This window comes from Sphaeramia orbicularis, chromosome 2 (genome assembly GCF_902148855.1).
Source record: "Sphaeramia orbicularis chromosome 2, fSphaOr1.1, whole genome shotgun sequence".
Taxonomy (NCBI): domain Eukaryota; kingdom Metazoa; phylum Chordata; class Actinopteri; order Kurtiformes; family Apogonidae; genus Sphaeramia; species Sphaeramia orbicularis.
The window spans coordinates 25,685,777-25,707,066 of record NC_043958.1 but is presented as its reverse complement, the minus strand read 5'-3'; the positions used below and the strand labels follow the sequence as shown (position 1 = coordinate 25,707,066).

The 21,290-nt window shown below is 40.0% G+C and overlaps 1 protein-coding gene across 1 annotated transcript in view; it reads right to left on the bottom strand.

Moving 5' to 3' along the window:
• Window positions 1-20,213, bottom strand: part of LOC115431630 (NLR family CARD domain-containing protein 3-like) — a 63,045-nt gene extending 42,832 nt beyond the window's left edge. The window contains 5 exon segments of the mRNA XM_030152161.1: window positions 15,133-15,303; window positions 15,565-15,738; window positions 15,833-17,627; window positions 17,710-17,902; window positions 20,202-20,213. Of these exon segments, the coding sequence (XP_030008021.1) occupies window positions 15,133-15,303; window positions 15,565-15,738; window positions 15,833-17,627; window positions 17,710-17,902; window positions 20,202-20,213 (2,345 nt within the window).
• Window positions 20,214-21,290: the final 1,077 nt, after the last annotated feature.

Genomic DNA, 21,290 nt, shown 5'->3' with positions numbered 1-21,290 from the left:
TTCATGCCTAAAGAGGAATAAAAACACTTAAGAAAAAATAAATCTTGATTAAGGTTCTCATAATTCATGCATGAAAGGGTTAATGACATTGGTGTTAGTTTGTGTATATTTTCCATCCAACCACAGCTAACCTACAGAAGTGTGTGTCAGTGTGTGTGTGTGTGTGTGGTGGTGTGTGTGTGTGTGTTGTGTGTGTGTGTGTGTCATTGAGGATGATCATCAACCCTTTCATGCATAGTGGTCACTCCAGTGGACAGTTATTCTACGGCTGTTCTATTGTTTATTCATGGGTTCTGTTTTAGTTCCATATCAGGACTCTTATGCATCATCCAAAACACTGCAGTTCATACAATTACTGTAACTTTGCTGTTCTTGATAAACCTGATCTGCAGTAACATGTTTTAGTGGAAATCAATTGCTAATTGGTATTAGACTGTAATTAACAAAAAATTATTATTATTAATTTTTTTTGGCATACCCTCCTGAGACCCAGCAATGCATTTTGTCCTCTGTAGGGGACAAAAGTTTGACAGTTTTACTTTAAAAATGCTGTCCATTACAAAGACATTCCATTAAAAAAATCGATCAATAAATAAAAATAGTTTTAAAAATGTATCTGAAAAAACTGTTGCATTATGCAGTTTCCAATCAAGACAATTTTTTAATGTAAAAAAGCTAAAACTGTCCATTTCCTGGGTCTGAAATGAATGAAATGAATAATAACTAATATTAGAGTGTGATAAAATGTGAGAAAACAGTAGCAATTTAGCAATTAGTGGCATTAAAAATGCTTTTATTTCATAGTTTTCACACAGTATATCACTTTCTGATGATGATTTTTATAGAAATGTTTCTTTGCTTCAAAACTTAAATGCATGGTGTCCAGCTGAGTGGACATTTTTGTAACTCCATGAAAAATACGTTCATTAAAAAAAAAAAAAATCAGTCGCATTGTTTTTTTCATGCCTAAAGAGGAACAAAGACACTCAAGAAAAAAATATTGACTAAGGTTCTCATAATTCGTGCATGAAAGGGTAAAGTAACTCACCTAAACTCCTGGAGCGCTGCAGTCTTTGTGACAGAACACTGAGGTCACACTTGGAAACATCAGCATCCATCCATCTACATATACATCACACTGACCAAGGCAGCTCATTATGATGTGATGTAAATCTATTTGTAGACTTTTATCTGGACTATGAGACAAATGTGTGGTTTTGTCGGTGGATGAAAATAATCCTAAATGTGTTGTTTGACGTTTTCACATGAGTGTGTTTGTCCCGTGTGTGGTTGTGAACTCCTGTTTGCTGAATCATCCCAAAATTTTGCCGACTGCTCTGAGCTGATGGCAGTGGCGGTTCTAACTTGAATGACTCCATGGGCGAGACCCCCCTCAAGCCCCCCCCCCCAAAAGCACTAACAGTCTTGTTGCACCACACATTATTACGGTGAAATCACATATGCATTGAAATATTGATGTGGTGGAGCATAGTAAGCATCATAGCAAGAGTTAAAACCTGCCTAATTAACCTTAGCCCTGTTTTCCTGACATGCATAGTTATATGGACAGAACATCTGCATACCTTTATCTACTGCCCGTTTCTCTTCTTTATCTTTTTCCTAACTTGGGCACCTGGTGCTTTTGGTCTTTTCTTATCCATCTCAGGTTATTTGGCAATTGTGAATAAACCGATTTCCCATGCCCCAACACTGTCACAGACAACCAGGGGTCCAGACTAAACCAATTCACCTTGGAGGTGCATTACAATTTTTTCTGTTATTTCACACAACCAAAAAAAAAAAAAAAAAAAAATGTACATGGACTATAGGCCTGTATTTATTGTGAATGAAATGTGGGTTATTTGGAAGAAAGTGGAGGTATGACTGACTTAAGCCCACTGATTCCATTAGAGTATTGTTGTATTACGTCTATCCCTCCTTTCCCCCTTGACCGTTCCAGTAAGGGGACCCAGGGGGAACTGCCCCACGCCCCATCTGACCGCCTCCCCTTCTGCTTCTCTTACTGTTTCAGTGTGAGCAGCACACATCTCAGCAAGCAGGGGTGCCTGCACAACAGAGGGGGGCGCCATTTTGCCAATTTCCTGGAACACCATAATAGATTGACTCAATGTGTATATATATTTATTTATTTATTTACTTACCTACTTACTTATCTTAAATTTATTTTTAAGAGCTCATGGCATGGTGCCCGTAATGAAATGCCCACTTCACCCATATCAGAAACTGCCCCTGGCTGATAATCTGTGAGTGTCCAACTGGTGCTGAGTAGAGTTGTGTTGGTGGTTAGTGTTGATCAGGGACTGGAACCCCAGGCATACAGGGGTTGGACAAAATAATGGAAACACCTTAAAAAAATCAAACAAAATATAATTTAATATGGTGTAGGTCCGCCTTTTGCGGCAATTACAGCCTCAATTCTCTGAGGTATTGATTCATACAACTTGTGAATTGTTTCCAAAGGAATTTTAAGCCATTCTTCAGTTAGAATACCCTCCAACTCTTTTAGAGACGATGGCGGTGGAAATCGACGTCTTACTTGAATCTCTAAAACTGACCATAAATGCTCAATAATGTTGAGGTCTGGGGACTGTGCCAGCCATACGAGATGCTCAACTTCATTAGAATGTTCCTCATGCCATCTTTAACAATTCTAGCTGTATGGATTGGGGCATTATCATCTTGAGGTGAAGGTGTTTCCATTATTTTGTCCAACCCCTGTATATGATGGTGTTGTGGAGCTGATGGGACATGTAGACTCGTCCTCTGATGCTCTTCAGATGGGACTGTCCTTCAGCGAGGGGTTGAAGGTCCATCCTGTCCGAGTCTGGCAGATCCACTGTGTGTCCACCAGTCCAAGCAGGTCAGTGTCAGGGTTTCTCACACCACACTTTGTCCTTCTTCCACAATAATGTCTTCAAATGTATCAGCTGTGGAGAACCACCTTCTTCATCGTGATGACACAATCGCAGCCACAAGTGTCAAAACCCAGAGTAGAACTGATCCAATGAAGTGAACAAACAGCATTAAAGAGTCCAGCGTCCTTGGTTCTAATAATGTTAACTGTGTCATTGATGTTATTTGTATTGATTATGGACAGTAAATACACCTGGAACTGACTGTTGTATGGACATATAATTGCATTAGTAAAGTTTTATCCACGTTGTTCATAAATGACCTTTTGTTGTACCCGTCTCTGGATCAGATGATTCTGATTAGTGTTTAACCTTCCTCTTGTGTTAGCTTTCTGTTACCATCTCTTATGTTGACAGGTCGGTTTTCACCCCTGTCTTAAATCAGCTATAAAATACACTAAAAACAATTATCTGTCATCTAATTGGTTTCTCATCTCTTGGTTACCTTGTTAGGCTTCCTTATCCATGAAAATACTGGTTTTACTATTTTTAGTGTGGGCCTCTGGGCCTTTTTTTGTCAGTATACCCCTCGATGTGCACTCTGCAAGTCACCAACACTATAGTGAATTAACCTCACATGTTTGGACATGCACGTCTTTGCTTGTTTTGTTTGTGTGCAGGTATACTGGATAACAAAGCAAAATGAGAATCCCCAAAAGCTCGCATGATTGGGAGAGGAGGTGACTGTCAGTGTTGGCTGACAGTGTACTTAGGATTTCAGTTTTGACTCTAATTATTGCTTTATAATCTTATTTTGAGAACTGGGTTGAAACTGACCACAACAACACAATTTTTTATCATAATTTAGTGAAACAATTTTTTTTGTGTTATTTGTTGAAACAGAGGTTCCTGACAAAGTCCAAAAGCCCTGATGCATTAAACAAATTTTATGTGGCTTTTATGCATTTAAAACCTTAAATGGGTCTGTGCTGACTCTAACAGAAGAGGAAGGTTAATATCGCTTGGTTCCGTATACTGATGTAACCATGGAAACCATTTGGACCTGAAAGAGGAAATCTGTTCCTCAAGTTACTTAAAATAAAAGATGTAATTACAATAAAGACTAAAGTTAAACAATTCAAGTATCAGCAGTTTGTGTAGTTGAACAGCTACAGTGTGGTAAAAATACTGCATGTAAACACTGGTCAGCCTTTACACATGTTCATTTAATTGGTCAAATATTTACTTTCATAGTTTTGGATCAGATCCTGTCAGAGACATATTTCTAAATAGTGAAGTTGAGGGTCTAATTAGATCAGTTTCCTCTGATGAAATGACTGAAAAATGACATAAATGTCATAAATGTTTGGTCAGTTTGGATGTAGAGTTGTAGTTTCCACTCCAGACCAGGTGGTGGCAGTAAGGCTAACATTCCCGTTTGTGGACCAACAGAACACCATGGAGTGTTGTTGTTTTTTTTTTATTGGCACAAAGCAAATTTACATATAAAGAATGGGAAACTATTACAGAAGAGTAATACAGAAATATTAGGAGACATGGTGGAATGGTGAAACAGAACTAGTGCAAATATCTGAAACAAAATAAACAAAAAGACTAAGACATTTGAAGAGTAATGAAAACAGGGAAACAAAAAAAAAAATCTGACTGGACTATAGAGCACAAAGGACTGAGGCAAGATACAATTAAAACAGCAAGGACTTAGATAAACTAGAATAAAGTCTTCTGGCTTTTTTGGACATATTTACAATATACTGTAGAGATCTGTAATACTTGATAAAATCACATATAACAAATTAAAGGAGGGGTTCGGGTTTTTTCACTTGCAACAATGAATATGATATTTACCCAAAATAATAATAAGGTTAACAATGTCTTTGATGTTAACTTCTAATGAATCCATACAATAAATAATATCACATAGAGAAAAAGACAGAATATTTTCAATTTTTAAGGGCAACCAACTGCGAATATCAACCCAAAAGGAAATGCTGTGTGGGCAAAAAAAACAAATGTTGAATGGTTTCAGCTTCAGAGAACATGCAGTGGTTTGAACAGCTGCTGTGAGTTGTGCTGTGGACGCCAACCTGAGCTGTGGACTTAGATTCTTTCTTTGTGGACATGTTGTTAAGTTACTATTGAATGTCTGCTGAATGAGGTGTTGTTTGTGCAGGACTCATGGATGGACAGACAACCACCACTGGAACATCAGGACCATTCTCAGGCAGGTTCTCCTATCTGTGACTTTCCACTGATTTATAGATATTTAATAGTGATGACCATCAGACACACTGGTCCCTTCAATTAGTCACACAGAATCCAAACATGGCTTTAGTTCAGGAGTGGATTTATTTGAACATGAATGTGACAAGAGAAGAGATGCTCATATCCATGTGTAGTCACTGAGCAGGTGAACAACAGGGAAAGTCCAATCCAGTCCAAGTATATACAGGGTGACCCAAAAAAACGGGAATTTTGAAGTACGTATTGGCAGACATGAGCAAGTGGCAGCACTGTGAGACAGTGACCTTGAGCAAGTAAACACACCCCCATTTTAGTAACCACTGGCGGCTGTGCGAGAATTGTTCGGTAACCGTGTGATCTCAAGATTCGGTAACGTTCCCTGGCCCCCTAGATCGCCAGATTTGTCCGTTTGTGATTTTTTCTTGTGGGACTATCTCAAGAGTAAAGTGTACACGACTCGACCAAGAACTGTGGATGAGTTAAAACAGAGAATTCAGGATGAAATTCACAGTATCCCAGCTGAGATGTTGCAGCGGCCAATGAGGAATCTCAACAGTAGATTTCAAGAATGCATTCGTACAGGAGGACGCCATCTACAGGAAGTCATTTAAAAAAAATGAAAATTCCATCATTGTTTCTTAAATGGCATGTTTTAAGGTTTCAATTACTATGAATAAAATATTTTTCTTCCATCACTCTTGGTTTTATTGGATTGTTAAAAAGTTCCCGTTTTTTTGTGTCACCCTGTATATACATGTATAAACACAGAGGTTTTCAGTCTCAATCAGATCATATGAGCATCTGTTCAATGACTTGAATGAATGTTTGTTGTGAAAGGGCTGAAGTTTTTGGTGATGGGAGTGTTATGACCCTGGGTCATAAGTTGTCTATTTATCTGTATATGTATATATGTTTTCTGTTTAGTGTGTGTATTCTCCCCGTCCTGTAGGTGTGCTGTGCCCCTTTTGTGTCTGTTTGTTGCAGGAACTGGATTGGTGGAAGGTGATTGCCTGGCCCCTTTAAAAATGGCTCTGGAGCTTCCATCCGTCCTTCTCTTGCCTCCTGCCAGCTTCCAACCCTGTGTTCATGTGTGTGACGGTCAGTCTTCATGTGCTCGTGTAACCATTCAATTGTATATAGTTGTAAATAGTTTTGGTTGTAAATTGAACCTTTTCAGGTAGGGGAGGTCGGCTCTTTTGTTTTCCCGTTTTCTCCTGTTTTTGGTTAGGAAATTTGGTTAGTTTTCTGTATTTTATTTCTTGCATTTATTTTAAGTAGGTAAGTTTGTTTAAACTTGACAGAAGATATGTTTGTTGTTTTAGCCGCTCCCTCCCCTAACCCTTCCTTAGTTGTTTAGAAAAAAATAATTGTAATAAATATTGTAAACTTTAGTTTTTGACTGACGTGTGTGCTTGGGAGCTGGGAGGGGACAAAGTTGAGCACATTATGTTTGCCCTGGTAAACCCCTAGGCCGGGGCGTAACAGGAGTTATGACTGTCAGGACTGAGTGAGGACAAATAATGGATGACAATGAAAAGAGCAAAAATGTTCCAGTCTCCTTTCATTGGTTGTCAACACTATTGTCTTTGACACTATTTTAGTCAGGTTGAATAAAAACTCAGATTGCATTGGTTGGCTTTAATGTGAACAAAATCAGAACTAAATCATAAAATCCGACACTACACTGATTATGATTTCTGTGGTTTTCATCTGGTTGTGTTTGTGGTGTGTGATATTCACCCATAGATTCTCCAAGGGATCGGCTTTTTAATGACTTCAATCAGACGCAAATGTAGACTGAACAGATGCTCAGATCTACCATCAAATCAGATAGATTTAATAAATGTACATGACACATGTAGACAAACACACAACAAAACTACACATCACACAAACACACTGACGATCCTAATAACCTGAGTCTAAATCCAGCAAACAGTGGTTCAGTGAATGTGGTGTGAAGGTGTAGAGGTGGATCAGTTTGTCAGAGGAGACTCTGTAGAAGGACACAGATCCAGCAGGACAGTCCACATACACTAATACTCTACCAGAGAAAGAGGAGGACGGGGAGGAGAAGGAGGAGGAGGACTGACAGAGGTCTGTGCATTTGCTATCGTGCCAGACACGGTATCCACCTTTATAACACTCCAGATCCCGGACTGATCATTCCATCCAAACCAACAGTCCTCACTGATTCCTTTCCTTCTGCATTCCTTTGTAAGTCACTGATATATTAACGTATCCACTCCACTCGACTTCCCAGTAACAGTGACCAGTCAGACCAGTTGAACACATCAGCTGAGCCTCATAATCAAATCTGTCCTGATGATCAGGATATGACTGAAACTTCTCCACTCGTTCCACCTTCTTGTTGTTTTCAGACAGTTTGAGTTTTTCTGTTCGCTGTGTTTGGATCCAGGGTGAGTTCACAGAAATCTGACGGACAGAAGAAAACACAATCCAGCTGCAGTTATTGATCAGTGATCTGCTCATTGACTGACAGTCTGATCATATCACTTGGTTAAATTCAACATTTACTGGTGGATGGATCATGTGTGAGTTTGACTCTGAACAATACTGATCAATAACAGATAAATCCAGTGGAGGGCTGCACAGTATTGGAAAAGACTGACATTGTGATTTTTTTTAACCTTGCGATATATGTTGCAATATGAAAAAATATACTGAACAACAAAAGAAACGCAAGTATGTTTCGGTATTGGTTTATATGGGAGTTTTATTATGAATATTGGTTTCATATGAGATATTTATATCCAGCTGTGAAATTTACAGTGGGGACTCTCTTGCTGTCCTTGTTGCACTGAGTTGACGGTCACGGAGATGGGCCAAGCGAATATGGCGATCCTGATTACGGGTGGTCACACGTGGTCTTCCGGATCTTGGTCTGTCCCGAGTGGTCCCTGTGTCACGGAATCGTGTCCTCGGCCTACTGATGGTGGACTCGTGCACTTGCAGACGTCTGGCAACGTTGTGAACCGTTTTAAACCAGCATCAAGCATACCAATGGCGCGTTCTCTCAGATATCGTTAAGGCGAGGCATCGTGGTAATGCAGTAACTTTTGAATCTTACCATTTCTTTTTATAGCCCCCGGATAAACAAAGGGAATTGCCACTCCCATTTGTTGCTCCCACTACCATATCACTCAAAAACGTACCGCACCTCCGATACTTTGTACACATGCTCAACCACTCGTGGTCGTGTTTGCCGGCAAACACACGCTCCAATGGTTACAACTCACTTATTGTAATGTGTATCTCAGTTGACAACTCAACAGGACAGCTGAACTCTTGCCTAAATTAACGACCAAAACTTGTGTTTCTTTTGTTGTTCAGTATACTAAGGAGAATAAAATAGCTGTGTGGTGCCAACATAAATGGTCAAACAAATTAGTTGTGTTACTTCTCATTGTGGCAACAGGTGCCAGGCACTATCAACACAGAGCATGTGTTTCAATATCATCCTTCTTGTGGCTAAAATAATTCCAGATAACTGACCTTACATTTCTTTTTGGCACCAAGTCTTCGGTGATTTTGTCTTGTTCCTTGCTCATTTTTCGATGTTGTTATCTGCGACACACTTCATGTGCAGGGGCGTGGTCTGCTTCAGCAAACTGATTAAGAACCATTGTGATTGGTGGATTGCTGCGTGCAGTGTGTGTCAGGCAAGGTTATAATCATTAACGAAAACGAACGAAATGACGAAAACTAAAATTGTAAAAACATTTTCGTTACCTGAAATAAATAAAAACTCTAATTAAAAGAAAAAAACGATAACTAACTGAAACTGTATTGTGAGCTTACAAAACTAACTAAAACGTATAAAATTATGGATAAAATTCCCTTCGTTTTCGTCTTTGTCAATGTCGGATTGAGATCAAATTGATTTATTTCGCTCCAGCAGTTTTAGCTGGCAGCACCATACGACACTTCACTGTCTGTCATGTCTAATACAAAACTAATACTAAAACTAAACTAAACTAAAACTAAGCATTCAGAAAAAAATGATAACTAATAAAAACTAGCAAACCTGCTCTAAAAACTAATTAAAACTAAGTGAATTAGAGGGAAAAAAAAGTCAAAACTAATTAAAACTAAACTATAATTACAAATCCAAAACTATTATAACCTTGGTGTCAGGTACCCAGGTCGAAATTAGATGAGAACATGTTGAGTTCATTTGTCTCTTACATCGCAGGACCTGCGATGTGACTATTATGCACACGTACATTGCAATGACGATGCTCAAGCAATATGTTGTACAGCTCTAATCCAGTGTTTCATAGACAGATCTGTTGTTTCTGAGCACATTTTCACAAACAGACGTTAAATAAAAAGGGAATAGTGATTTGATTTTCATGTTTCATTTTCCTGATCAGAAACAGCAGATACAACATTAATAAATGACTGGGTTTTCCTTCATTCCAACAGAAAATCAAATGGTATCATACATATCAAAAATTCATGGGAAGGAATGCTTCTCGGACCAAAAAACAGTTTGTTCGAGGTGCTCTTTGGAAAAAGGAATTCATAAAGTAGATATCAAACTGGAAGAAAAATCCAAGGCACTCTGTTTAAACATTAAAATGCCTTTATTAACATGGCACGGTCATATCTAGACCTAAAAAACACTTCTACGCGTTTCGACTTCAAGCCTTCATCAGGAAGTCAAAACGTTAGACCAGGGGTGTCAAACTCATTTTAGTTCAGGGGCCACATTCAGCCTAATATGATATAAAGTGGGCCGGACCAGTAAAATAATACAAGGAACAGGATAAGAGTTTTTGAGTGAAAAAAGTAAATTCCGTACTGAAAATGTTTACATCTACGAATTGTACTTGAACATAACATGAACAAATATGAATCTGAAAATTCTTTAGTAAAATAAGTGCAATGTTAACAATATTACACCTTAGTTTATCATTTATACATGTGAATCACAATGTAGAGATCACAGTGGATCTACAAATACACAAAACATTAAATAACAGGGAGAATATTATTAAAATTCCACATACTTTGCTTAAGACATTTCAGATATTCACATTTTTTGTAAAAGCTGGTCTGTAAATGTAAACATTTTTGTGTAATTTTACTTTTTTTTTACATTAAAACAAAGAGACAAATTTACAGTTTCATTTATTATAGGTTATTATGATAGTATTTTACTGGTCTTATCCATTTTAGACTGAAATGACCTAAAATGATTTTAACATCCTTGATTGTAAATACACAAGAAATTTGCCTGAGTAAATTTACTCAAATTGAAGAAAATTTTACTCTACTCAGATAATATTTGGTCCCTCTCTAAAAAGAGTAGAGCTCTCCAAACTCACTATAGAGCTAAAATTACTATTACTACAATATGAAGCCAAATTTATTCTTTTGAAGAAAATACTTTTAACTCTGGAAAAAATGCTCAGTAATTTTTCCTGTGTAACTTCAGTGTAATTTTTGCATTTCACAATTCATCCCAGGGGCCGGATTGAACCCTTGGGCGGGCCGGATTTGGTCCCCGGGCCGCATGTTTGACACCTGTGCTTTAGACTGTCATGTTAATAAAGGCATTTTAATGTTTAAAGAGAGTGCCTTGGATTTTTCTTCCAGTTTGGTATCAGACATATTTTCTGTTATTGACCGAAACACAAAGAATGGGACAAATGATGTATTTCAGCCCCACGTTCAGATCAATTCAATATGTGAACCATTAAAGGAAGTGATCAAAAGAACAAGTGAGCGTAAGTGTAAAATTCTGTTGATATATTTGATAAGAGTATCATCCAAACAATCCAGAGAGAGGCTGGATGGAGCTCACACCAAAAACTATCCTCAGGTTTTTGACCATGAATCTGCATTGGAAAACAATTAGAGGATGGACACAGCGTTAAAGATGAAGGTTGAACTTTTCTGTCATGATTTGTACTTGGGTAAGATGCAGTAACAGCTTCAGGGCTCTTATAAAATGTGTGTGTTTAGAATCATGTCGATAGCAGGTAAAAAACCAACAGAAATGGTCAAGTGAAGGACGGCCCACTTTAACAAACTGGTTTAATGTGATACATGACATTATTTTAATGAATAAATGGACTTAAAGCTATACCGTATGATGTGGCATTTTTACAGTTTTCTTTTGTCATCTTAAAATGCTCCTAATAAGTGTGTGTCAAACTAAAATGTAAAAGAAATCCACCAGGTATTGAAACTCAAAAATGTTTAATTCTCATATATTTCTAATAAAAGTCTGACCAATCATTTTAGTCGGTCAAAATTAAATAATTGGCCGAACCTGACTGAGCCTCCTGTCAATCATCCATTACGGCCGTCCAGCATCCGATCCATTATCGCCGTCTCACATCCGATATGTGTCCCTCTGAATCTGACGCTTCACTGGCGCTGCTCCTCCTGTCACTGACCACAGTCTACTGTCTAGGATGTGTAAGATAGAACTGACATGCACATGTGGAAGGGATTAAAACGGATTTATGAACAGAAACGACAACTGAGGGGCACAAACGGGAGTCTGATGAATGAAGGATGGAGATAAAAGTCCAGAAGTCAGCTGTACTGGACTGAACAGGTCTGCATAAAGCTCAGCTATTATGACGGTGGGACTCATACAGGTGCATGTACATGGTGTCACACATGTAAGATGATGTAGGATGATAAATGTATGGACTATGAAACTTCAAATGTCCACGGAAAATTCGCGGAGGCCGCGTGTTCACAGTGCGCGCGCCCATCCCCTGGGCACTGCAGTGAAGACCCTGACCCAGTACTGCACAGACCAGGTCTACTGATGGAACAGGAGCCACGGGCCCGCGGCAGGTGGATGATGCATCTGATTACTGAGGGAGGGGTCCGCGGACACGCCAAAACGGACCGGACCTCCACCTCTGCTTCCTCCTCCGTTTCCATCGCGCATCAGATGAGAGGAGGAGGAGCCTCAGAGCTCAGGCAGAGGGAAGGGGGCGGGGCTTCAGAGGGAGGCGGGTTGTTCATGTTCAAACTTTTACTAAGTGCTGTGAGAAATGCCACATCGGTAGGTATAGCTTTAAAACACATATTTGTGATAAATGTTGGATTGAGTTTATGAATCCATATAGAAGAGACTTGAAATCACAGAAGTGTTCCACTGGACTCAATGACACACACTGACGCGAAGTTATGGACTTAACCATGGACTTTGATTAGTTTGGTTTATGATTCTTATTATTTTCTGTTTGTTTGAATTGTTATTTTTTTTGTGAGTTTAATGGTTTCTGTGTTGATGCAGTGGTTTGGAAACAGAACTGCGCAGTAACAGATTATGTCTGTTTAATCGGACTTGTTAAAGAAAAACAAAATAGAGAGAGACCGGTCATGTCAGTTGTCCACCCTCCAGAGTCGGGGTCTACTCCAGGTTTCTACATGTTAAAGGTAGTTTTCCTTCCACTGTCTACAAGTGTTTACTCCTGGAGGATTCTGTTGATGTCTGAACTGGTTTAAGAGTCTGGTTTATTCCAGCTCTAAATGGAAAGTATTATGAGTTAACTTTTGTTATGATTGGGGCAATATAAATAAAATTTGATTAATTGATTGAATAAAAGTCTGAAACAGAGAAACTCCTACTTCATTACTGTAATCTAATATTTAGAACCAGTTAATGTTTATTATTATATATTGATCCCTTAACATTCAAAGGCTAAAAGTATGTTGCATTTTTTATAAAAACTGATTAAAACCTAAAAACAGAATCAAATCCCATCAGTCCTTTCTAAGTTCTTCTAGACTCTTAGTGTTTTAGCTATTTGTTCAGGTTTATGTTTAATTCCTGCTAATGAATCTAATCTAGGATTTGATGATTTAAATCTTCTCCACAGTGACTGTTTATTAAATTGATATAAACTCATTACTTTTTGCCCTTGAATCAGATTCTTTATCTGACGGATGATAATAGTTTATAGAAGTGATTTGGTTGTTTCATCTGAGTTTGTTCCTCAGACAAACTTCTCATCCTGATGAACTTGACCGTGCTTTGTGTATTATTTTTTGTATTTTTATTCTTTATCAGACAGTGACAGTGGAGACCGTAAATGTGCATAAAGACACTAGAGCTCTGATATGCACTAAATAGTCTGGGAATGGACCTGAGGACTCACTACTCAGGGTATGTGGGTCCATGTGGTACCAGTCCTGACCAATCAGTAATCAGCTCATCCTTTTACTAAACTGACTGTCTTCATGAACACTTTAGATGTTTATAATGTGGAACCAGGTCCCAGTTTGGGTTCAGATTGTTTTTAATAAATCTAATGAAATCACACTTACATCTCCTCGGTATCAACCATCGGTCTCCACCAGGCTCCAACCTGAAAGGAGGAGGAGGGTCAGAGCAGCTGGAAACATGGACATTACATCACTCTGATTCACTGTAAGGTGATTAGTTCATGAACTAGTGTGAGACGATAAGTGGATGTGACAGTGTAGCCATAAGAAAGGGATACTCTGTACTTTATGGGCCAGATCTACTATAGGTTTGTGTGTAAAAAACGTTTGCAAACTCACTGCACACGCAAAAAAATGGACAAACTGATTTACTCACTGTGCGCACTAAGGGTTGCGTCTTTTAAAGGTGTAAAATAGCACGTCTGCATCCAGTTAGTAGATTTGCCGCAATGAATATGCAATATGGGCATTTACACGCAATTTTGCATGTGGTGGGAGGATAAAATGTAAATATATTTATTTAGCACACAAAAAGTGATTCATCAAACCTGAAAGCAATTTCGCTCATAGAAACTGCGTCTATATTTAACATGTCTCAAAGGGAGGTGCAAAGGGTTTGTATGTGTAATTGTGCACACATGGAGGGTGGTTACTGTCGCAAGAAGGAGACGTCAAAATGATGAAACAAGATGCAGAGAACGCATTTTTCACCCTCATGTGAACATTTTGGAATGGCGGACGAAAAATGATTATAACTAAAAAACTATTCCACTTGATCTGATAATTGTGATTAAAAATATGCACCAACATTAGGCTACAGTGTGACAAAATTATGTGTGCCTGACAGTCATTCAATCCAACAACCCCCACGGCCCCCCACATCTAAAATGAATCTAAAATGAATCCAGTGCTGCTGCCCAGTAATGACATAAGTGTCATAACTGGGCAGCAGCACTGGATTCTAGAACTTCTAGCTCTATAGAACTTCTAGATGAACTAGGGGAAGATCTGGGGCCAGGAGGAGTCATGCAATACCTTCTGTGACAAAACTCCTTGCATCATTACATTTCCTTGCATATGGATCATTCCAGCGCACTGTTGCCATTAGTGCTCATGTATTCCAGAGCAGTTTTTCCAGCATACTGTCTCAATGACGACAACTAGTAGCACACGCAAAATCCTCATTTAAATAGGGTGGTCTCCAAGACATTGCACCTGTTATCAGTTGCGTAGGCAATCTTAGTGAATCACCTGCAAACCGCGGTTCAACTCCACACACACAATTCTAGACTGTGCACGCAAATTAGTACACGGATATTGGGATCTTAGTAGATCCGGCCCTATGTATGTTGATGTTAGACAAGGAATGCGGGTGAGAATATCAGGCATCTAGAAATGACTTCCAGATGTCATGGGCTGGAAGGTTCCCAAGGAAAGTTAGAGAGAACGTGTGGATCAGTAATAAAAACACAGAGACCACAATGTAGGATGAGAAACTCTGCTGCTATCTCCCAGTGCTGTTCAGCAAAGAAATATCAACAGAAGATCATATCAGTGTCCTTTGTTCATCACACATCCAGAAGTTGACCCTATCACCCACTGAAGCTTTTCGGTTCACATCCACTAAATGGTTATTTTTGAATCACTTATTGAGTCTCTGTCTTTGAACATAGGCTGTAACATAAAGGATGTATCCCAGCTCCGACAGATTGTTCCCATCAGCTCCACCTGTTCTATCTCACATTATCAGAGGATGCATCAGCTCAGTCCATACCTGAGAGTGTCCAGTCTGCAGTGCGGATCCTCCACCAGAGCAGACAGCTCCTGTCCTGAGTCTCCTGGATGATTATAGCTCAGGTCTAACTGTCTGAGATGGGACGGCTTGGACTTTAGGGCTGAGACCAGAGAAGAACATCCTTCCTCTGTGATCAGACATCCTGACAATCTGCAACACAAAACATCACATACATCTGCTGAGGATGGGAGATAAGAGGAGTTGGAGTCATTGAACAGAGTCTCTGAGTGCATCAGACTTCACCAACATGACTTCAATGTGCCAAAGTCTTTGAATTACAGACTCTGAACAAAGGTTCACATCAGTAGAGCTGGTTTGGAGTTCAACAGAAACAACAACTGACAAGATAGACTGATCCAATAAGGAGACAAACATTTTAATTATGTGTTGTGTTCTTTGTTGATCCCTGACCTGAGAGTGTCCAGTCTGCATCCTGGACTCTTCAGTCCATCTGACAGGATCTTCACTCCTGAATCCTTCAGGTCATTGTCACTCAGATCCAAATGTGTCAGACTACAGGACTGGGATCTGAGAACTGAGGACAGAGCTTCACAGCTTCTCTCTGACAGGTTACAGCCACTGAGTCTGGACAAAACAAACGGTATGAGTATAAGGTTATTGATCTTGTTAAAATGATAGATCCATATTTGAGATGTTTGATCAAACTGTTTGTTCTCACAGAGCTTTGTTGGAGGCTTTGACCACTGGCAGCAGCCTCAGAAGAACCTCCTCTGAACCAGAGTATTTGTTCAGATCAAACACATCCAGATCTTTTTCTGATGACAGTAAGATGAAGGCCAGAGCTGACCACTGAGCAGGAGACAGTTGTTCTGTGGAGAGAAATCCTGAGCTCAGGTACTGTTGGATCTGATCCACCAGAGATCCATCCTCCAGTTCATTCAGACAGTGGAACAGGTTGATGCTTCTCTCTGCAGACACATTCTCACTGATCTTCTTCTTGATGTACTCAACAGTTTTCTGATTAGTCTCTAAGCTGCTTCTTGTTGGTTTCAACAGACTTTGTATGAGACTGTGATTGGTCTGCAGAGATAAACCCAGGAGGAAACGGAGGAACAGGTCCAGGTGTCCATTTGGACTCTGTAAGGCCTGGTCCACAGCGGTCTGGTAGAACTGGACAGATTTGTCCATGGATAGTTTGGACCAAAAAGATGTTTGTCCTGACAGTAGATTGACTCCAGTGTTGATGAAGGTCTGATGGACATGAAGAGCAGCCAGAAACTCCTGGACACTCAGATGGATGAAGCAGAACCCCTTGTCCTGGTACAGTCCTCTCTCCTCTTTAAAGACCTCTGTGAACACTTCTGAGTACACTGAGGCTGAGCTGATATCGATGCCACACTCTGTCAGGTCTGATTCATAGAAGATCAGGTTTCCTTTCTTCAGCTGCTCAAAGGCCAGTTTTCCCAGAGACTCAATCATCTTCCTGGTTTCTGGACTCCAGTGTGGATCTGTCTCAGATCTTCCATCATACTTGATGTTCTTGACTTTGGCCTGAGCCACCAGGAAGTGGATGTACATCTCAGTCAGGGTCTTGGGCAGTTGTCCTCCCTCTGTGGTCTTCAACACGTCCTCCAGAACTGTAGCAGTGATCCAGCAGAAGACTGGGATGTGACACATGATATGGAGGCTTTGTGATGTCTTGATGTGGGAGATGATTGTGTTGGTCTGTTCTTCATCTGTGAACCTCTTCCTGAAGTACTCCTCCTTCTGTGGGTCCTTGAACCCTCTGACCTCTGTCACCATGTCAACACACTGAGCAGGGATCTGATTGGCTGCTGCAGGTCGTGTGGTTATCCAGAGGCGAGCAGAGGGAAGCAGGTTCCCCCTGATGAGGTTCATCAGCAGCACATCCACTGAGGTGGACTCTGTAACATCAGTCAGGATCTGAGTGTTATTGAAGTCCAGAGGAGGTCGACACTCATCCAGACCGTCTAAGATGAACACCACCTGGAGGTCTTCAAAGATCCAGATTCCTGCTTCTTTGGTTTCAGTGAAGAAGTGATGAATGAGTTCCACCAAGCTGAACTTCTTCTGTTTCAGCACATTCAGCTCTCTGAAGGTGAATGGAAATATGAAGTGGATGTCCTGGTTGGCTTTGTCTTCAGCCCAGTCCAGACTGAACTTCTGTGTTAAGACTGTTTTCCCAATGCCGGCCACGCCCTTTGTCAGCACTGTTCTGATTGGTCCATCTCTGTCAGGTGGTGTTTTAAAGATGTCTTCACATGTGATGGTTATTTCTGGTCTGTGTGGTTTCCTGGATGCTGTTTCAATCTGTCTGATCTCATGTTCCTGGTTGACCTCTGTAGCCCCTCCCTCTGTGATGTAAAGCTCTGTGTAGATCTGGTTCAGGAGGATTTTGGGGTGTCCTGCTTTAGTGATGCCCTCAAACACACACTGAAACTTCTGCTTCAGGTTATGTTTCAGTTCATGTTGATGAACTCCAGACTGACTTCCTGAATGCAGACCCAGATAAAACCATCAGTCTCACAGTAAATCTAAGTATTTTCATCTGTTAAATCTACAGAATTGTCTTACTGGTGCGCAGACGCTCAGCCAGCTCCTCCTGCTTCATCCTATTCAGGAAGTTCAGTGTGATCTTCAGAAAAGCCTCTGAGCTCCTCCTCTGCTCTTCATCCTTCAGACTCTCTAAGCATTCATCTGTACTCAGAACCTGGTGGAACTTCTTCAGTTTGTTCTTAACAAAAATGCAGATGTTCTACTCTAGCAGCTGGAACAGAGAACATTATGAAAGACACAAAGTCCAACCATGGACCAAAGCTCCGGTCTAAGTTGGACACAGTGACATCTGAAACCAGCAGCAGGAGATGATTGGACAGAACAGATGGACAAGTAGATGTTGGACATGTACACACCTTAAATATGGAGTCCAGCTGAGTCTGATGCTGTCGATCACTGGGAACCTCTGAGCTCTGCTGCTCCACTCTGTGGACCAACCATCAACAATGAGCTCACATTATGTCTGTCCACGTTGACACCAACAGGTGGACCTACCTGGATGTCAATATGAGTCACATGACCCCCTGTAGAGGGAAAGGTGTCTTGGTCCTGCTGACCTCACTGAGAATCAACATCTCAGTCTGTTTAGAGCTTCACACTCACTGTTTGAGTTGCTCAACAGGTTTAGTTTAGTTCTGTTTATCAGGATCCCCATCAGCAACATCATGGCAGCAGGACTGAACTGAGTTTAGTCACATATAAATGTCATTTCTGACACTGAAGAAGATTTACTGAACAGTCACTTTAAGACAAAACAAAGGGACACCTGTTAGCCAATTAGAATGCGGAATGGTGATTTACCATGAAGATGCCCAATCGGGAGTCGATGTGTGGATCAGATTATTAAAGTGACCATGTAAACAGTATAATCTGATCTGTTTTATCAGATAACAGGGGTAATCTGACTTTAATACATCAGATTAACACACCTGGATTTGTCTCCAATACTCCCATGTCTTCATGCATGTATACAGGTTAATGATTTATTACCCCGTCCCCCAAAGGGGAGGCAAGGGGTATTGATTTTGGTTTGGTTTGTTTGTTTGCTAACACTCTAACAGCAAAACTACTGGTTGAATATATACCAAATTTGATTTATAGATTGCCAGTGATCCAGAATAGGTGTCATTACATTTTGGGAAAAATTGGTCAAAGTTAAAATTTTTTAGGAATTTTCTTATTCTTTTTTCTTCCCCCCTTTACTTATAACGGGCAATATCTCACGTCTATAAAAACATCAATTTTGTTTCAATTTACTTCAAACTTGGCACATATGTATATAGAGGCAGTTGATATGCTGACATTATCACACGCATAAACATGATGACATTGGCTGGATAGATGCCAAAATAAGCTGCAATATGAGTGAGGGGTGGGATTTGTTGTGCCTGGCACCACTTGTTTAGTTCTGTTACATCTGCACAAGTGTAAACACAACGCGCTGCGCACTTTTAATACCCCTCGGTCAAATATAGTGTAAGATTTTGTTGAAAGTTACTGCCCTATAATATCGATTAGATTGTCTTGGTGTAAAACATATTACACACATATTTATGTTTGAAAGTATTCAGATACTATAACTGCACAAGGCCATTTGACCATCCCACATCTCATATGGTGTGTGTTTAATCTACATGTGACTTAATGAAGGTGTTTGTTAGTGCTATTTGTGGTGTGAGTCAAAGTGTAACGATTGATACATGTGGGTGTGTTCGTGGCTACTGTAGTTCTACTGTCAGACCACTAGATGAAGTCCTGGAGCTGATGATGTGCAGTGAAGAGTAACTCAGGAAATAGGACGAGATGAGTGAGGATTTGACTTCACTGACATCAGATAAAACAGCCTCAGCTTTTATTACCCCACCCCTCGGAGGGGAGGTAAGGGGTATTGTTTTCGTTCGTTGTTTCATTGTTGTTTGGCGGAGTGTAAACATATTGATCAGTTTGTATATCTGTCCGTTTGTCTGTATATGTTCTAGTGGTCACATTTCAAGCATTATTCATTTCAAACCATGACTAAATGATTTGCCATATTCTCTAGTTGACCTGATGAGTTTTTGTCAATAGTAGGCATATAGCTGACATATAGGTCAAAGTTCAAAAATTGATATTTCGCCATAACTTCTGTCAAAATCATCATATCAACTTGAAACCAAAGCCAAATTGTGCATTTTTCCATTCTGCATTCAATGGTATGCATCATGACGTCATAAGGGTTGTTAGCACCTCAGGGGAAACATCAGGGTGGTCAGTAAACTAGATTTTCTGACATTTCAAATGACTGTAATATCACCAATATTCATCTGATCAAATTGAAATTTAAAATGCTACATCACTGTACAAGTCCCTTCTCATTTGCCAAATTTCACAACTCTAGGTTGCGTGACTTCTGGTTGCTATAGTAATACAAATAAAATGTGTTTATCATTAATAACTTCCCTTCTGTTCGTTGTAGCAGTTTCAAATTAATATCAAATTATTGGAAATTCAATTCTTTATCCATTACTTACCTCATTTGTCATACGTGTTTAAATAGATTTTGAGTTATTGGCATCTAAAGTGACCAAGGCTCAAGCACCTAATTTGCATATTCACAAAATGCCTTCTATCTTGAAAACTAAGATGGTGTAGTGATCTTCCGTTCATTTCCAAAACAATAAATCACGTATGAGTTGTATTCTGACGTGAATGACAAGACTGTAATCCATTCCAAAATTTATTAAAACAAAAAAGGCTCATTTACATCATGTCAGATGGTAGAAATCTACAGAACACTCAGACAGTCTAGAGCAGGGGTGTCAAACTCAGATCCTCGAGGGCCGGTATCCTGCATGTTTTAGATGTTTCCGTCTTCCATCACACCTGGAAACCATCACATCATTATCAGGCTTCTGCAGAGCATGATGATGAGCTGATCATTAATTGAACCAGGTGTGGCTGGAAGAGGGAAACATCTAAAACATGCAGGATACCGGCCCTCGAGGATCTGAGTTTGACACCTGTGGTCTAGAGAATACTACGGTGGTTTTAGCCGTTTGACCACCTTCGAAAGCTCATCTAGCATCACAGGCTGAAACTGCTGAAAACAGCCGAACTCACCGGAGGGGCTGAAGGATCAGAGGCCCTGGTAAGAGGGAGAGAGGCTCTGATCGCAGAAAGGTTGTCATTAACACAGGATAAAAATCTCTCCCACATAGATGATGATGCTACAATGCCAGGAGGATTACTTGTATTAATAATTGGATTTAAAATGTTAAATAACACCTGAGGCTGGTGCTGGCAATAAAGTGCTAATGATATATATCGCAAAACAACTTTTCCTCAATAGAAATATGAGACATACTCGATACAGTTTTGATAGAATTCATTCATCCATGTTTTGATAGACGTAAGAACAGCCAATCATAATTAAGTAGCGCCGCAGTGCACCAATCCCACTAGAGCCACGTCAAGTTAGCTTGACGCACATAGCACAGGCGTAAGAGCCAGCCGCAGGGTGAAAATTTGACCGAGAACCCCGGTGACTGGGTTACTGAAAAGTAGGGTGCGAACTGTTTTGGTTTCGATGTACAACAGAGGCATAGAAGCCGGGAGTCGGA